Genomic DNA, 19,448 nt, shown 5'->3' with positions numbered 1-19,448 from the left:
CATGTAGTACACACCACCAAGTGAGGGGGGAAAACCCTGCCATAGTTATAGAGGGGAAAGAACGTTCACGGTTTGAGGTGGAGGAATGTCAAAGCTTGGAGGGAAAGGAATGTCCGTGGTTAGAGGGGGAGGAATGCCCATGGTTAGAGGGGGAGGAATGCCCATGGTTAGAGGTGGAGGAATGACCAAGGTTAGAGGGGAAGGAATGCCCATAGTTAGAGGGGGAGGAATGCCCATGGTTAGAGGGGGAGGAATGACCATGGTTAGAGGTGGAGGAATGACCATAGTTAGAGGGGGAGGAATGCCCATGGTTAGAGGGGGAGGAATGCCCATGGTTAGAGGGGGAGGAATGCCCATGGTTAGAGGGGGAGGAATGCCCATGGTTAGAGGTGGAGGAATGACCATAGTTAGAGGGGGAGGAATGCCCATGGTTAGAGGGGGAGGAATGTCCATGCTTGGAAGGATGAATACCCGCACCGACAGACGCCAGTACTGCCAGTATTTGTTTTTTTGGCACTGCTGGCCACCATCGACCATGCACGGAATCCCCTCTCTCCAGCGCCCACACCTGAGACAACATGAAACTTAGGGGACCGCGGGGATACGGACCCTACAGTGAACGGGCAGGCACTGCTGAACCCCGGTCCCCCCCGCATTCCCTGGGTGCTGGGTGCTCTGAGCTGAGGAGCAGCCACGGCAGCCCCGCCCCGCCCTCAGCCTCTGCCCGCACCAAAATGGCGGCGGCCCCTGAGGGCCGCGGCCGCGCGCGCTGGGCGGGGCTGCCCTCGCGGGCCGCGCCTGCGCGGGGCCGCGCGCGCCCCCACTTCCGGCTGCCGGCGGCCGCTTCCGGCCCCCCGTTCCTTGGTAACAATGGAGCAGAAAATGGCCGCCTGAGCGGGCAGGAGGCGGCGCGGCGGCGGAGCGGCACGGGCGGAGCGCGGACAGCCGGCACCCAGCCCCGAGCGGCGCGGGCAGCGGCGCACCCACAGCCGGGGCGGCGGCGGGCGTCGGCGGCGGCGGGCGGTGAGCAGCGGGGCGGGGGCGGGCTCTCAAAATGGCCCGGGGACGGGAGAGGCCCAGGCCCGGGGGAGGCGGCGGCGTCCTCTGCCCGCAGCGGGAGGCGGGAGCGGAGCCCCTCAGTGCCGGCTCGGGGCCGGCGGGGCGGCTCGGCGGGGCGCGGGAGGCTCCGTCCGCGGTGCCGTGAGGGAGCGGGGGGCGGTGATGGCGGTCTGGGCGGGTGTGCCCGGATGGGCCGCGCTCCGTCACCCCGGGGCCTCTCCCGCCGGAGCCGCCCGGATCCTCCGCTGCGGGCTGGAGCGGGGGCTGCGCTGCCTGCGGGGAGGGCAGACGGGCCCCGCGCCCTGCGGGTGTCCGGCCGGGCTGGGGAGGAATGGTGAGCGGCTCCTTCGGGAGGGGTGGGGGAGGGGGTGGTCAGAGCTGCTGCCCTGGGCCTCGTCCGCGCTTGGGCGTCTGCTGCGGGAACCGCAGCCTCTCACGGCCGCGTTTTCCGCCCGTGCTCCCCGAGAGCTGGGCCAAGAAGCCTTGTTGTGGAAGACAGGCGAGAAGAACTCTTCCTCTCCCGCTGTGCAGAGCTTTGGATCAGCCTGTGACCTGTTCAGACCTGTGCTGTTTGCTATTCCTGTGCTGAGTTTCTCCCCAGTTAAGCACGTCATCTTTGCTCTGTCACCTTAGCTTCCTGTGCAGGTTTTCCCCTGCCCCTTTTAACGATGTTTGTTAGTATTTAAGGGTTCTGGTTCTCTGTTTCAAAACCTTTGTCGAGTCCAGCTGCATGTATGTGTTTATCTCGAGTCTGCTTTAACTGAGGAGCAATGTCAAGCTGTGTGTATGTATATCTGCCTGGCATGTAGTGATGATTAAGGTTTGTTTATAAAATTTATTATGTGTCCCGATTTTAGTGTGCAGCAGAAGTCTGACAAAAGGTTTCACAGGAAAAAAACCTGAATTTTTAAAATAATAGTAGTATTATTTTGCTGTTTCTCAGCAAGGTGGAGCCTTGATGCAGAGAAGCTCCTAAACAAGAATACAAACTTGATAATACCCAATAGTATCGTCACACATCACATTTATTTTCCTGAACGTGTTGGCAGTATTGGGTAATTTCAGCTTGGAAATACTTGTCAAATGTTCAAAAGAACTTCTAATTTGTCCCCGAGTTTTAATTGCAGTGACTTGTCAAGTCTTTTTAAAACAAACAGTTCGCTGCTTCTCGGGCAGTTAATTATCTTAATTGAGGGTCAGATATTTAGTTTAGTTGTAGTGGTCACCTAGCACTTAAACTGACTCTGTTCCCTCTACAGGTTTACCATTTTGGAATTAAAATAATGATAGCTTGGAATTATGTCTTGGGAAGGGAAAACACACCACACATTATAAAATTAAGGGTTTCTTGTTATGTTAGACCACTAAAGCACAACAACTGCAGTGTTCCCTTCATCAGCAACTCTGACTGGGTAAATGTTTGTCCCTGAAATAACCACACACCAGTGTTTTTCAAGCTCTAGTGGTTGCCATCTCTATCATATTTATTTTCCATATTACTGAATTCCTAGAAAAGGCTGTTGCAAGTGTCTGCTCTCCAATATGTGTAGTTGGGTTTTTTTTTTGAGGAATGGATAGCGTGATCCTTAGATTGAAATGTTTTCAAAACACCCTTACATCAGACACCTGCCTTGCTTGTTCTTTAGTCCTCTTCCCTGTGGGGATGTAGCAAAATAAATCCCTTGATCTTAGCAGAATAATTCCAATTGCAGTGGAGGTGTTACATTTTTTTAAAAATCACAGCATAATAACAATGCAATTAATATAGAACACAATGCTATATATTAATAACATGTTATTAATATTAATAAACATAATATGTTTATATAACATATGACTCCATATGTCTAAAGTTTGTGTTTAAGTCCAGCCTAATGTAGCTTAACACATTACTGGAGTGTCCTAAATTCTTTTTTTGTAGAGAACTTCAGTTTCCATGTCTTAAAACACTTGAATCCAGACATGATTATTGGGTGTTTAGCCAAGGTTTTGTGGTTTAATCTCAGTCTTGGTGAAAACTTATCAGCGGCTGAGTTTGCAAAAATTATTCGTGAAGGGATAAAACCAAATGTGAACACTTCCTTCATGATCCCTTTATGGGAGTCTTGTGCTTCTCAAAACCAAAACTTCTAAAGAGTTTAGTAGTGTCATAACTTAGTCGGGAGCTTTGTGTGCTGAGTAGGGATAGCCAGGAGCATCCCAGGGACTGGTTTTGCCTTTGCACAGCTTCTGGCTGCAGGTAAGATCATAAACACAAGCCTGTGTCTCCTTCAGAGTGCTCAGGTTTGTATTAATGAGGTGCTTGTTAGGAGCTTTTGGCTGCTGCATGGTGTTCAGGATCAGCTTTTGACTCGGGGAGGTCTGCAGGGTTGGATGGTCTCATAAAACCACCTGATGGTTATGGAATGTAGGAAAAGCCAGCACGTATTTTATCTTCATTCAGTATTTAAAATCATCTTGTGCTCAGAGCACTCTGGGTTTCGATGTGCAAGGTATATGTGCACATAGTCCTATTAAAATGCTGGAGCTTCTCTGCCTTGGGATGGTATCAGAAATGGAATTGTCATGGTACAGATGCCTGTTTAAATTCAGATAAATAGATAAATTTGCCTTAATTTGATTTCCCACCTCTCTTTGTTGGGCAGTGGATATCAGCAAGAACAGGAACGCACGTATCGGAATTCCTCTGTGGTTTGTGGTTGCAGTGATTGTTGCTCTTTTACTGTTAGCAGTGCCTGCATTAGCAGCAGTTGTGTGGAGACAGCAAGATTCAGCAGTCAATTTAAAGATGGCTTTTTCTTTTTTAATTGAAAGTCAGTGAGTGTTGATTGGCTTGGTGTTTTCACTAACCACAGCTTGTGTTTCTTCAGGAATCAAAACTCTACTTGTCCTTGGCTATCAGTCCTGTTCCAGTGCTGTCTCTCAGGGTCAGCACTGCTTACTTGTGTGCAGCTTTACTTCTTTTGAGTTCAGCGTGGGCCTTCTGCTGCTGACCCAGCTGGAAGTTCATTTCTGGGCAAAAAGAGCATCACTTCACGAGCCTGCAGTGCTGGAAACTTGCTGCACCTCGTATACGCCAAGCTTTCTCTTCTGTGCTATCTGAATTTGATGGCAAAGGCAGTGTTATCTTAATTTTATTTTCCACTTGTATGTGGAAAGTGTTGTTTTAGTAACTGCAGATGATAAAAGGCAAAGCCCAGCATTTTGGCAGTTGTTACTGCATTTTATTTTCAGAGCTCCATCTTGGTTCCACATGCTCTCAGTATTCTGGAATTGCTAAGTTCTGCCCTGATTTCCTCACTTCTTTCTGACTTATCAGGAGTTGTTAGTGTTTCTTTATCTCAGCAGTTGGTTCAGCTGAAGTGTTTTTCCTCTCTGGTCTGTTGGGGTTTTTTATTCTGTGGAACTTTCTGCCACTGTTCTGCACAAGTATTCATTTGCTTTCTGTTGTTTGAAATGTATGTTCAGAATGACATCTTGTTTGAGGGCCTTTGCTTTCAAACACTGGGTAATGAAAAAGCTGAATCGATGTTTAAAACTCATTATTAAAGTGGCATTTAAATTTTACAGGACTTTTCATAGAACACTTTATAGAATACAAAACTTTCTTCCAGCTTTGCAAGACTGGTGCATTTCTGATTTTAAAACTTGTGGTAGATTTATTAAAAAGCTAATAAGAACCTAAACCTGCTGTTCATCACAGTGGAAATAAAAAGCCACAATAGAAGGGAAAAGAATCCCAAAATTCGTTATGCCACTTCGAAAATTAGAAAAGTTTCTTCTTTTTTACTGTTTCTAAGATGGAGATGAGTATATTGGACCTGTGGTATCAAAGACTTCGGTGTGATCACAAAAGGCACCTTGTGCACCTGCACAAAAAGAAAAAGCCAAACAACTTGACATAATGAAGCTCCATGTATAATGCAAACAGATTACTTTCATTTCACTGTCTTAGGGTGTCTTTTTCCTTTAATGATGGGATTCACTGACAGTTTTTCCTTCTGCTTTTGAGCTTGCAGACTTGAGTGATGAAATATTTAAGATGAAAATGTAGTTTCTGTTATGTCTTACTTCCAGTTTTGAGTATGGAGAAATTGGATACTGACTGGCATGGAAACTGTTTTTTCCACTTTGAATTCTTCTAGGAAAATGAGGTGGAGTGGGTTGGATGAGTGCTGTGTGTGAAGTGGGTTCAGTTTGTGCTTGAAGGAGCTGGGGTAAGAGGACTGCCTGTTCTAGCTGCTGTTCCTGTGTCATTTGAGACATGGAATTGGAGCGAGGCTGGCTGGGGCCGTGCTGCCATGGCACGTCAGAGCTGCTGAAGTCACAGTTCGTGGAAAGCGCTTGGACACGCAGCTGTGCTGTGCTTCTCTGGAGCTGAAGTGTCTTTGAGGCATGTTCACTGCAAGCTGGGCAGGGAAAATAGCCTCTAACGACCCAAAGCAAACAAATCCCAAGCAAATCCGTGCTTCTGGATTCCATCCTGAGTCACTCCTTTAGTCCAAGGGTTTGATCAGTTCTGTGGACTGCAAGTACGCAAGGTGCTCTACCGGTTGGAGTAGCTAATTAAGATGAGGGTATGAATCATAAATGAGAAGCTGGCCTTCTGCTGAGGACATCTCTGGAACACCCACACTGCCATCCTCTTTTTTGTTTATCCAGAGGTATTAACTGTGTTGCTGGGACGTGAGGTAACTCAGGAAACATTCCTGCCACACAGGGCACAAGAGATTCTCAGGTGAGGTTGATATACCGGTAACACCGACATGGGGGAGTTCTAGAGAAACTTCTTCTTGCACACCTGACTCATGACCAGCTGAGTTGGTTTTTCAGTTTAATTAAATTCCGTGCCTTCTGTTAAAATTTGAGGCTTGCCCCATAAATCTAATGAAAATTTTAATTTTAAGGTGTCGCTTTTTCATTAACCCTGCCAATTAGTGATTTCAGGGTTTGTCAGATTTTCTAAGTTCTGCCTAGTTGGTTTAATGAGAGCTCTAATGTTTTATGGGATTTCTTTTAAATGTAAAAAAGAAACCAGGAATACAGGCTAAGGTAGTGTCTTGGTGTTCAAGTAAGGTAACTAATGTCAGGAGATATTACACATTTTTGAAGGAGGAAGAACTAGAGATTCATTACTGTGCATTATAGTCCATTAATACTTTTTCTGGGAAGAATCCTGTAGTCCACAAGTGCTGTGCAGTATGGAGATAGGCTGTGTTACTGTTGAAGGTAAATGGGTGACACACACATGTTATCCCTGCTTGCTGTCCCACTAGAATTGAAGCAGTAGCACATTCCTGACTGGATTTAGTTCACACACAACCTGGCATGAAAGAAAACAAAATATTTCTTAGGCTGTATGAATGATAACTTTGTATTATTGAGGGAATATCCAGTACTCTTAAATTGTCCCTGTCCAAAAACATATAGTATTGCTTCCTCTTGAATTAAAAGAATGTAACAAACAATGGCTTTTGTGGGCTTACTGCAGTCTGGAGCAGCAGTGGGGAGACAGGCAGTCATTTGTGCTTGGAAATCTCTGAGGTTGTTGAAGCGTAACTGCAGGGAAGATACTTTTCTGATTTGTGGCAGGACAGGAACACCAATTAAGAATTCACTCTGTAGCTACTCTTGTCTGGATATTCAGCTGCTGAATAATTTTTTTTTTTTTTTCCCAAGGAGAAAATTGTTTATCCTGTCTCCGATTCTCGTGCTTTGTGCAGTCCTTAGGTGGCCACCCCCTCACTTCCCTGTAAAGAGGTTTTTCATACCTGGATAATCTCAGCTGAAGTTGGCAATAACCACCAGATCTGAACTTCCTGCTCATAGCTGTGACCTTCCCCACCCTGTGTCAACTCAGTGCTGACAAGGAAGGACACTAAAGGAGAAATTTCTGAATCTTTTAGCTTGGATAAGAACAAAGCCTTGTACTGGAAGAAGGAAAGCAGAGTTGAACTGTTCTTGCTTATTAGATAGCCAAATGTTGGTTATTTTGTTGTAAGCTAATAGTGCGCCTGTTGGTTTTCCCTCATCAGGCTTCCCTGTATTACTGGCTTCCTTCAGCCAGTCTTAATTGTCCGCAGGCTGTGAGCTGAGAGCAGCATCCTGAAGGGCAGGGGTTCAGGTTCTTTCTGCCTCTCTGTGCAGAGCCGTGGTGGCTCCCACCGTGGAAATTCTGCTGCCCAGCCAGATGGGCTCTGTGGAGCCATGCTGAGGCAGGAGCAGTCTAAACATTCCAGTAACTTCAGTCTGGCCATGGAGAGCTCTGCAGCGGGCTGGGAGGTGAGGCTTATGCTGGACAATGAGCACAATGAGGAGATAGAAACTAGCAGAAGCCTTGGGGTAGAAATCCTGGTTTTCATTTGCTGGTTTCATTTTCGTCAGAGCTCTGGTTTGAACAGTATCATCCCATTTGCTGTCATCAGTCACATAGCGAGAACGTGTTTTTGCTGCTGTGTTTCTGTGCCATCAGTGTAAACATCCCATAGAGATTCACAGCATTTCTGGGATCCTGAAATCTGGATATGGGGGACTGGTGTAACCTGTTAGTAGCTTGCAATAGGAAAATACAGCAATTTGTCACTAGCAGAAAGGTCCTTATGTAAATTAAATTCTTCATTCATGCCACCTCTGAGGCTTTTTTCTCAGCAGTAGACTCTGTTCAGCCTTGACAATTAGCTGATTGTATGGTTTAAGAGGGAAGGTAAGAGGTGATGGAGGACAAAAGAGGAGCAAACCTGGAAATAAGTAGTAATGACTTATTCCAGGCATTTCCTAAAGAATATCCACTGAACTGTACATCAGCCTGTTGGTAAATAAGAGATTTATAAATTCCACCCCCTCCTTTTGACTTGTTTTGACTCTCCCTTTTTCCCTGACCAAGAATGGTGCCCTTCATTTTCTGAAATGGAATAGGCAAATATCTTTGAATCACGTAGGCATTAGATAGCTGAGGTGCCTGCAAGCATTTTCAGTTAAAAGGAAAGTAATAAATAAGTAGTAAACAAATGTTACGTTTTGTATGTGTAGTGCATCTTTCTGTTTTAAGAGCTGTTGAAGAATTGGTCTAATGCTTATTAAGGTGTTAATATTGCCATCTTTCTGAAGATGTTCCACGTGTTTCCAAGTTTGATGTGTATTCCCAAAGAACGGATGTATTTCAAGGTTTTATTTTGGATGCAAATCTCACATTCTACTTGAGACTTTTGTTCAGATATTACCAGAACCAGTGAGAGCTGCTTTTAAAAGTATCTTCTCCGTCACGTCTTTAAATAATACTGCTTGGAGTAATAATTCTGCTGCAGAAAGCTTGTAAAAAAGTTGTTTGAAGCTGTGTTCTCACTAGAAATACGTGCCTGGCACGTGAAGGGCACAGGGATTTCCTAAGTGAGGCCGGTCAGAGCTGAACACACCTGCAGAAGCTATTGCTCAACTGTCCTGTGAATGGGGTCATTTATCGGTGTTTATCAGCACGTCACAGCACACAACACTCGCATGTCACATGCCAGTCTGCAGTCTTTAGATTGCACCAGGGATTTAGAAATGCAGAGAAAGCTGATCAGCTCCCATCTGACTCAGGAGTGGCTCTGGTAATTGCTGCTGCTTCCCTATTCCTGGTTTCACAGAACCAAACAGCACCGGTAGCCCCGAGTGGCAATAAGTTAATATCACTGACTTACTTAAAATCAAGTTCTGCTGGATCAGAACTGAAGACAAAGAGGGTCAGAGCAGCAGTTTCATAATTTTCAAGTCTGCAATAGCAGGATGTCCTGTCCTGTGGAATTTTTCTGGTGCTGCACACCGAGGTCGTTGGTGCACTTTAATTTTCACCATAGCAGCTGAAATAAAGTGCCCGTGGAGATCATGCAGGGCTGCTCTTCTGGAGAAGCACTAATGTAAACTGTGGGCAGTCTTGACTTGACAGCTGTGCTGACAAACCAAAAAAAGATGCTTTTTGCACTAGACAGATGTCTAAGTGTTGGAAATTTTCCAGTGAGAAGCAGAAAAGCTTTATTCTTCCAGTATTTCCATGTCACTTGAAGTATGGTTTAAATGAAAGGAATGTTTTCTGATGGGGAATGTTATTGCAGAGCTTTTTAGCATGCAGAGGATTAGCTTCTTAATCACCTCTCTGAGTAACTAGATTCTACCAGTTGTACAGGAAAATTCTTGGTGCTGTGAATAGTGAGGCATAGTGATCAAGGAAACTGGTTATTTTATCTTCATTTGATGTATTTGCATGGCACAGCCAGTGCCAGAACGTCTCCTGCATTTGCATGTGTTTCTTATAATATTTATCAGATACAGACACGGCATTCATCGATTATTTTCCTTGAAAGAGAGACGTTGTCAAGTATTTAATCCAAATTAAAAACAATATGAGAAGGTTATATTTAAAAATATGCAGCCCAGAAGACAGCTTTTTAAAGCAGTGGTGTACCTGGTATATGCTGGAGTTTTGTCTTGGAAATTTACTCATCAACATCAATAGTTCAGTAAAAGAAACTTGAAAAGAAAATTCCTCTCTTGATGTAAATCTATAAAATTGATTTTACAAACTTTTTGTTTTTTGAGGGAATGAGAACCTGTCCCTTCTTTTTTGTGTGTGCATGGTTCAACAGCATTTTCTTTGAGTTCTTCATAACGACTTCATTCTGTTAAAATTCACTAGTGTGGTGAAGAGGGTGTTTCTGTAGCAGGCAGGAAAAAACAAGGAACACATAATCCTGTGCTCAGAGAGCACGATCAAGGATGGCTTATGCCTTGTACTGCACGTCTGTAAGGCTGCTTGGAGAGGCAGTTGTGATACTAGGAATATTTTATGCAAAAAGCAGATGATCATGGTCACCTACTCTGTGAATTCAAAAATGGGCTATAAGGCTTATGGCAGATTATATTCTGTGTTCAGATTGCTGCTTTGATGAGTATTTGGGCATCAGTTTTGTTTGTACTTCTTGAGGAGGTTCATGCTTTGTTTTTGATCCCTGTGGTGATGAACCTGATCTTAACTAAAGCTTCATTAGCAAACTGCTTTAACCTGTACTTCACTCTCCATTGCAAACATGCACAAATTCCATGCTGTATTTCACTGCCCTCATGAAGGGTTTTGTTTTCTCCTTTTTTAGGTACTTTTCTACTCATCAAGATGGAAAGCTCAGATTCTAGTGATAAAGGAAGTATTGATCAATCAGAAGCCCAACGCCAGAGCCAGCTGGATCGGTTAGATCGAGAAGAAGCTTTCTATCAGTTTGTGAACAACCTGAGTGAAGAGGACTACAGGCTTATGAGAGATAACAATTTGCTAGGAACACCAGGTAGGTAGTGCTTGCCTATGTCCATCCTGCTAGAGTTGCTTGTAGGCAGTTTGTGTCATTTTCCGTTCTCCTGAAACCCTTTCACCCGTCTGTGTGCTGCAGCCGTGTTCCGTGGTAGGAAGTAGCTTCTTGCTAATTTGTGCACATTCAAATTCAAGTGGTCCCTTGACTTGTGGAGACATAGGATGGTGTGGATTCATCAGATACAAAAGTCTGGTGTTTGCACAACTTGGCAGGAACACCCAGATTTGACTCGGTTCCAGTTATGAACCCTTAGATGGACAGAAAATCTCCTTTAAGCATCTGTGTGCAGATTTTGTGCTGGTGAGGTTAGGAGTTTGTACCAGGGTAAGTAGTCTGGGATGACATTCTGCATGGGCATTTTGATGTCAGCTCTCAATCAACTTGATGGATTTCCTCTTCATAGGTTGATACGTAATTCAAACCATGACTCAAGTAATTGAAACCTTCTTTTCCTGCTTGTGGAAGTGTTAACCTCAAATATTTCACACTGGATACCATACTGGGTGTTGGATGACAAATACTGCTGCTCAGTTGTTGAGGTTACAGAACCAGAGAGCACATCTCTCTTTAATAGGATGGAGCTGTTGGGTATTTCAGCTTCAGGAAAACTTACTTGGGACAACAGTGCTAAAGTGTCTGAACTTCCCCTTAGCAATGTGCTTGGCAGTGCCATTATGGCAGGATTTAATTAGACAAAACACAAGCAGTGGCTTGTACCTTCTTTAGAAGCTTTTATAATGCTTGCCATACATATATGATTTGGAAATATTTTTGGAAAATTTTGCTTATTTTCTAAGGTGAAATTACTGAAGAAGAGTTGCTGAGAAGGCTACACCAAGTTAAAGAAGGTCCGCCACAGCAAAACAGTGATGAGAATAGAGGTATATACAGTATTTGTGAAAACTCTTAACTTTAGCACCCCATACGGACCTTAACTTGAGTGCAGGAGTGGAACAAGTTAAGCCTAGGCAGGTGCAAGGTGAGCTTTGTTTCAAAACTCAGTGAACCTTATGTCTGATATCTGCTGCAGAGGTCAGTTTGGGACAGGTTTCGTTCATAACACATCTCTTACTTCTATCAAAATAAAGTTTTGTTTAGATTTGTTTATTTTTTTATTTAATTTTTTTAAGATTGCCTTTCTCTCTGCTCCCTTTGGGGATGCTTTCTGGTGATCCCTCTTTTTTAATTCACCACTTCTTCCGTTCCAAAGATGCTGCATTGCTTTTGTTGTCACCCTTCTGTAGAACTTGGTGGGGGATGCTCAGAGCTGACCACTGGGGTTCATTCTTCAGTGAGACAGATTTGCTATAAAGCTCTGCGGGTGAAGGTTCAGGACAAACTTAATTCTCTGTTTCACGGTCGATAGATCACTTAATTGTTTGCAAAGGAAAATACAGAATATTGATGTGTTATGACACCTGACATGTGACTTTCCATTTACTTATGATAGAAAATACGTGTTCTTTCAGTGACTTGTTTGCTCTCTGATGGCTGCAGCCTATCTGTGCATATTAGAGCAATGTCCACTCCTGCTCCCTTAGAAGAGCTCTGGTAGTTACAGAATTGTCACACTGCCTGTGAAACCACAGTAGCACTCAGTAGGATTCAGCACTTCTAAATTGTCACTTGTTAAGCTAAGCAATTATGTTCTTGGAAAAGATGGCTCCAGAATTAGCTCAGTACTCTAATTTTGGTAGTTCCCTGTCTTTTTCACAGGTGCAGAGTCCGCAGAAGATGTTTCAAATGGAGATTCTATAATAGACTGGCTTAATTCAGTCCGACAGACTGGAAATACAACACGAAGTGGGCAGCGAGGAAACCAGTCCTGGAGAGCAGTGAGCCGGACTAACCCAAGTAGTGGCGACTTCAGATTCAGTTTGGAAATAAATGTCAACCGTAATAATGGGAACACGAATCCAGAAACTGAGAATGAGCCATCTGTAGAGCCTTCCAGTGGGGAGGATTTGGAAAACAGCCAAAGTGACTCTGAAATTCCAAGGTCTGAATCACCGTCTGTAAGGCAGCCTGGATCAGAAAGGAGCAGTGCGGAGGAGCTGACAGCTGAGGAGGCTTCCCCTCCTAGAGGGCAGAGGAGAGCCAGGAGTAGGAGTCCAGAGCAGCGGCGGACACGGGCTAGGACTGATAGAAGTAGGTCACCTATTAATGCAGTGAGTGAGGCCCCTCGCAGGTCTCATCACAACACATCATCTCAAACACTTGACCACTCCTCAGCGAGCGAGGCTGAAGGTAGCTCTAGAACCAGGCAGCACGTGACGTTAAGGCAGCACGCAGTGGGGACTGAGGTGCCAAGTGAAAATGCAGTTCTGTTTTCCCCCCCTGAAACGAGGCCTGCTCCTCAAGCAGCAGGTTCTTCAGAAACCACCGGCACCAGTGAGTCCACGGCTCCTGGGCAGAGGCCTCCCACCATAGTGCTTGACCTGCAGGTGAGAAGAGTTCGCCCGGGCGAGTACCGGCAGAGGGACAGCATAGCCAACAGGACCCGCTCCCGGTCCCAGACCCCCAACAACACGGTCACCTACGAGAGCGAGCGCGGAGGCTTCCGGCGCACCTTCTCCCGCTCGGAGCGGGCCGGCGTGAGAACTTACGTCAGCACCATCAGGATTCCCATCCGCAGGATCTTAAACACCGGCCTGAGCGAGACCACGTCAGTCGCCATCCAGACCATGCTGAGGCAGATCATGACAGGCTTTGGGGAGCTCAGCTACTTCATGTACAGCGATAGCGATGCAGATCCTAGTGGGCCAGCTCCCAGTCAGAACGTGGAGACTTCTGAGCCGCAGAGCGGAGGCGGGGGCGCCTCGGGCAATGAGAACGCAGATGTTAGCTCAGGGGAGGTGTACGAGGGTGGGCACGAGGCTAGCTCAACATCTGGTGCCAGGCGGGAAGGCCGGAATATGAGGGGATCGGTCACTTTTGAAGAAAGTGGTTCTCTACCATTCCTTAGCCTTGCACAATTTTTCCTACTCAATGAAGATGACGATGACCAACCAAGAGGACTCACCAAAGAACAAATTGACAACCTAGCCATGAGGAATTTTGGTGAGAGCGACGCTCTGAAAACCTGCAGCGTGTGCATCACAGAGTACACGGAGGGCAACAAGCTCCGCAAGCTGCCGTGCTCGCACGAGTACCACGTGCACTGCATCGACCGCTGGCTGTCGGAGAACTCCACCTGCCCCATCTGCCGCAGGGCAGTCTTAGCTTCTGGCAACAGAGAGAGCGTTGTCTAAAGGAGAGCTCAGTCGATGGCCAGGCAGCTGGTGTGATAGTGATGGGCAAAGAAGTCACTTCCTTTATGGCCACTTTTTGAGTGGTACCTCGATGTATAGTAATGACTCGGAGTGATTCTTCCCTCATGAAAGCATTTTCTCTGGATTCAAGCTTTGGGAATTGGAAAATTTCGTTAATTAGGTTTTTTGAATTCTAGTTGGTTTGGGTGTTCAATTTCACTTGTTCGAAGACATCTCCCCACTTCAAAATATTGTTTTTTCTTTGTGAAGATATTAAGTTCTTTCTCCTGCCCAGCCCTTGCCATCCCTGTCCAATAAACAGTTTGTCCTCAAGATTATGCTTCTGAGGAGTTATTTGAGAAGTTATCCCAGCTCAGTGTCCATGAGTTATAGAGGAATTTTTGCAAGAAATCCAACTCTGAAAAAATAATATTAATTTTATTGCACATTTGAACATACTTTTAATTTTCCTCTTGGGTTAATATTGGACATGTCTGTGTAAATAACACTAATGTTAGCCCTTTCCCCATCACTATGGCACGCTGTAGGATGAGCTGTTAGCGTAATTGGGATATTTATCTTGTTGTGGAAATATAAGAATTGCCTATGCTTGTTTAAATAAAGGAAAAAAATCTGTTTTAAAATTGTAAAGCTTTTTTGTAGAAGCTCAGTACTTTTCCAATGCACTGTTGTACTAACGCATTAAGAATTAAAATTGTACCATGCTTAGATATCAAGAACGCTTTTCATACAAACCCCACTACACAGAGAGCAAACTGAACAGGAGAGAGCTGCTTTTGTGACTGTGTACCTGTCAAGAGCAGTGCATATATGTACTATTTATGTGAACAGCTACTGTAACATAAAAACAGTTGGATTTAGACATTTAATTGCATTTAAAAAAACGGAAATTGAATGTTATAGTTGCAGTGTTTCGGCTCAGTAATGCCACCAAAAAAAGATGATAAAAATTAGAAACTGTTCTAATGGCTGGTTATTTCTTGGTGTGGTTGCAAATATGGAATAGTACAAACCTGTGTGTTCTGGCTTGTTCACTGAGGTTTGTTCCCAATTTTTCTATCAGCTTTTCCTCTCAGTTTTTGAGGCAATGTTGTAACTTCAGCAGACAAATACGGACAGGTTGGTTTTTAGTTCTTCACAAGCTTCAGCTGTATTGGTAACCTCTGGATGTGTTGAGTGGTCCGGTGTTGGTACCTTTGGTGCTAGTGCCTCAGGGAATAACTGGAAAGCACATCATTAGTATTGGGTTACATTTTAAAATGAATGCACTTAAATGTGTAGGAGATTCTTGAGACTAACAGTAAAAACCCAACAAGCTCTTTATATTCCTGTTGGACAGAATGAAAATGAATTTACTTTTAAAATTATGTACGTGACCTGTTGCAGTTGAGAATTGGAGAACGTACCTCAACTCTCATCAGTGTGTGTGGGGGGAAGCATCCTTCACCCTCAGTGACCCCTTCTTTGTTTTATTCTCTAAGGTTTTGGGTTTTTCCTGGCTTACATATGCAGTGGAAATACGGTTTTTATTTATTTCCACTCTAGGGCAGAATTTCTGAAGGGATATGAGCTGCTCTTGCTGGCTGGATGGGAAATGTTGCTTGTTCCTCAGATGACAAAACCAAAGCTGGCCTATCTCTTTTTTCCTAATTAAAACACATTTTTGGTGTGTTTTATAGTGGTGGGTGCATTAACTATAACTGCTGCTCTAAGCCATTTTAACATCTCATCAGCTAGTTCAGGATTCCACAGCATCCTTTCTGGACTTTTTTTCCTCCATGTGCATTTAGTGCTGTTGTTTCAGTGGGAAGCCCTGGCTGTTGAGCTTGCTTTCCTCCTGGTGGGACACGCCATCATGGCAGAGGGAACATGAGGGATCTTTGGGAACAGAGCAATCAGTCAGCTCAGGGGTTTGGTTTTTTCCCTTGGACACACATCACTGTAAAATTGGAGTTGGCTGTTGATTCTGGGTGCTGCGTTCTCTGTGCCAAAATTTCACAGCAAAATAACACTTCTGAATTTCACAGAGCAAATACTCACTCTCAGTTGCAGTTTCCAGACTTACAGAGCATAGAATTAGAAGGAAAAAAAAAAACCCTCTCTACATGAGTACCATGTTAGATGTTGAAAGTCAGAGATGTTAATCTCAGACTAGAGCTGGTGACCACCAGGAAGGGAGCCCATTTTCCCAAACCCACGCACAGCATGGCTGTGGTACCTGTCACCCCATGTTTTCCATGGAATTTCCACCTTCGTAGAACTGCTCTCACAGTTTTGTTATAGCTTATGGCATGTCTTAACATTTTATCTTTCTGTAACAAGAGCAATTAATAAAATCTTGGAGGTTCCCCAAACGGTACCAAGAACAAATAATTTAATCTCAGTTGAGGAGATGTTCATCGTTCTCCATGGTTTCTGTGCCTTTCACAGTGTGCTAAAGGGGCTGGGGGCTCATTGTCTGCAGCAAAAACTTCTTTATGTAGCTCAGTTAATTAGGGTAATTATATTTCTGTTTATCTAAATTTAGATTGGAGTTAGGAAAAGCCAATATTAACATTTCAGTTGCTTACAAAATGTAAAACACTTTCATAATTAAGACTAATTTACATTTCATGAATTATTTTGATAGTGAACATGTGTATTTAGTTCTTCCCTTAGTATTTTTTTAGTATTTCTGGAGGGACTCAGCATCTTCACTGGTGCCTGGAGGGGTACGAAGAGTTAACCCTTTAAAAGGGTTTTGGCATGTTCCTAGGTCTGGTTTGTAGGAGTGCTGGCTTTGGAGAGGCAGAGCCCTGTGTGCAGTGGCTGGGTCACAGTGCCACCGTGTGGGATCCGCCTTCAGCACCAGCGGCATTCCTTGCAGGATCAGCAGCTTTTGTTTTGGTTCTGAAGGATTCTCCTTGTCATTGCCCGACTCAGTGCCTACCATGGGGTTTTTTCCCAAATGTCCAAACTCCTGCTGGGAACAGCTGGTGTAGGAGCTTCATTCCTTTCTGGAAGGGACAGAGCCCTGCCCACAGCAGTGACAGCGGTCACCCGGCCAAAGCCTTGGCACAAGCACCGTTTTAATCATTACATTGGTTACAGGTTGCTGTTAGTTAATATTTTAATTCACATTGTGAACAAACACAAAGTTCTGGGTACTCACTTTCTTTTGGGGTTGGAGGGCTTTATCTGTGAAAAGTCTGAACTCCTGGTGCTGATCGGACTTCCCTTTCACGTGCATTGCATATTTTTTATTTCTTCAAACAAACCGGGTTTTTTGCAGAGAGCGTGGAGGCGGTTGTTTTAAAAACGGTTTGATTACGTAGGTACTTCGTGCATGGAAATCAGGGAATTTTAAGGGCCTTTTGTAAGAAGCGCTGCCGTGCAGGCACAGCAGCTGCGGGACAGACACCCACCGGGTCTGAAGGAGCTCCGATTGTCCATTGTGTGCCTTGCAGACAAGGGCTTTCCCACCAGAGCCGGCACAATGGCTCGTAATGAGTGTCATCCCAGTTTCCTGTCACTTGGCTGGGTTATGCAAATGTGGGACTCCAAGGCCCCTTTCCCGGGTGGCTCCACAGTGGATAAACAGTTGCCCACAAACGCAGTGATCTCACAGTAAGAATGAGGGGATGGATCGTGGGGGGTGAGGAGAGGTGCGGGTTGGGCTGACTCGTCTCACCCTTCATTTGGGATCGCTGTGTCCATGGAAGCAGTGTCCTGCTTTGGGAAAGGGTCTGGGGAGCCGAGGAGGAGCCCAGCCGTCCCAAATGTCTGCCTGCTCCTCTGCCTTCTCCCGGGAGGAGGAGCTTTGGATGAAGGTTGGCTTGGAGCCACATGGAGGGAATTTATAACAACTTCAGAAATATTTCCAGCCCTTACGTACAGTAGGCTTTTTGTTTATCCTCGACGGGGGGGCGGGAAGCAGGAGGCTGAAGAGACACAATTAATGGTAATGTACCCAAAGTACAAATAAGTGGTGGTGTGTTAAAAAAAGAGGTTGGCATCTGTTATACCAGGGCTTCCCAGCGTCTCAGATAGACTGTATCTCTTTTGTCTTATGGGGAAACATAATATTGAATTTATTTGATTTATATCTGGTTTTATTCCCTTTAGCTACAATATTTGAGCTTCTTTCTGAATTTCACTCTGCTGGGAAGGCTGTTGGTTGTGAAGCCCTGAATTCCACTGTGAATGTAACACTTTCCTTTATCATTCCTTTTTTTTTTTTTTTTTTTAAACAGTGCTTTACATTTATTTATACTGGACTTGTTTAATACAAACTGGTACTCAGAGGTTTTTGGACACAGTTTGACCAGGTATGCAAGCTAACACTTAGGAGGAGTTTGTTCCCTATGTAAGGTGTTATAATGCAAATTTAAATAGACTCAATAAAATGCATGAAGTGTTCATTTTGTGCTGGATCATCACTCCTTGGGTTTATTCTTACAGTGGGAACGCACTGGAGTACACGGTGGTGGATGTGGCAGGAATTTATTTCCTCCATACACCTTTCCCCTTGAGGCAGAAAGGAAGGAGCTGGAATGGTACAGAATTAACTCCCCAGAAGAATTTATTGCATTAGGACATAAAGCCAAAGAAATAAATACCTCTGTGTCCCAGACTTTGTAAGTCTGTCAGTGGATAATGTAGGATACAAAAGCAGCATTTCCAAATTGTCTTGCAGGGAAAAGCTGTGACTGCAGGTGCTCATTGGAAGCAGCAGGGCTGAGTCTCCCTGCAGATACAGCCAGGATCCAGGGACAGTCTCACATGAGGCTTAAAGCTCCCTCCTAAAATTAGCAGCTGAGGTATGTGCAAACTTGCTGGAATGGGAAGGAAGTTTTTTAGGGTGTGGGAAGCTGTATTTATCATCTGTGCTTCCCTCACCTCAATCCCATTCCTTGGGTAGGAAGTGGGAGCTGCTCGCCGAGAATGGCACAATGGCATCGGTGCGAAAGGGAACAGGAAGGTGGTGTGTCCCTGAAAAAGGACATTTTGGGTGCCAGGGCAGGGGCTCAGTGCCACAGCTGGGCTGATGCTCCTCAGGACTGCCAGTGATGCTCTTCTCCAGCAAGGAGAAATTGTGGGCTGCTCCAGGGAGGCATGGAGTTGGGATTCTGCTCCAGCTTCACTCTCCAGAGGGAGAGCTCTTGGATAAAGGGGTTTTTCTCATTCCCACATGCTTCTTGCTCTTTGAGTGTTCGGTTCAGTCTGAAACTGGGTATTTAACACAAGTGTGGCTTTGATTTCAGTGACTATTCATGAAGTGACTCCCACACTTTGTGTGTCAGGAACTCTTTGCCTGGTATCTGTCTCCAGCCCCTCATCTTCCTGTAGGATCTCCTTCCGTTTGGGTAACCCTGGATTTGTTCCTCAAAAACTCTTCATCAGCCCTTGGATTGCTTAAAGAGCCCAAGCCAACCTTGGCACTCGTGTGAGGCTGACTTCATCCCTCTGTTTATTTTCTTTAATATATTTGAGGTCTTTGTCCTGACCTGTAAAACTTTATATAACCTTGTTCCTCCCTCTTGGTGCTTAAACTCTGTAACCTTTTACGTTGTTTTACTCCTCCCTTCAGGATATATTTCCATGGCACATCCAGACCTTCTCAGGGGAATGTGTTTGGCTTCTTTGCTGGTCCTGCTGCTGGGTGGGAGGAGGGAGGTTGTGTTTGGTGACCTTTGCATCACAGAGGGATGGGGTGGGGGGCAGGAATAACCATTCTGGGGGCTTCTCCCCTTTTCTGACCCCTCCTTGGTGGGATGGAGTTTTTGGAAAGAGAAGGGGG

At 45.0% G+C, this 19,448-nt stretch overlaps 1 protein-coding gene across 3 annotated transcripts; it reads left to right on the top strand.

Annotated features, from left to right (window-relative positions):
* Positions 1-834: 834 nt before the first annotated feature.
* RLIM (ring finger protein, LIM domain interacting) lies at positions 835-18,067 on the top strand. Of its 3 annotated transcripts, none has more exons than XM_021525281.4 (4): positions 835-1,023; positions 10,185-10,373; positions 11,195-11,278; positions 12,114-18,067. In XM_021525281.4, exons 2-4 carry the CDS (start codon positions 10,205-10,207, stop codon positions 13,646-13,648), a joined length of 1,788 nt encoding a protein of 595 aa, XP_021380956.2. In that variant the 5' UTR covers positions 835-1,023; positions 10,185-10,204; the 3' UTR covers positions 13,649-18,067. The 3 variants fall into 3 exon arrangements, with proteins under 3 accessions (XP_021380956.2, XP_085427090.1, XP_085427089.1); XM_085570964.1 differs by having other exon boundaries at positions 12,095-18,067; XM_085570963.1 differs by lacking the exons at positions 835-1,023; positions 11,195-11,278 and adding an exon at positions 1,369-1,393.
* Positions 18,068-19,448: the final 1,381 nt, after the last annotated feature.

The sequence above is a fragment of the Lonchura striata genome, chromosome 4A, assembly GCF_050655825.1.
Source record: "Lonchura striata isolate lonStrDom1 chromosome 4A, ASM5065582v1, whole genome shotgun sequence".
Taxonomy (NCBI): domain Eukaryota; kingdom Metazoa; phylum Chordata; class Aves; order Passeriformes; family Estrildidae; genus Lonchura; species Lonchura striata.
Note: the sequence above shows the minus strand (reverse complement) of the source record. Positions and strands in the feature narration are given on the sequence as shown.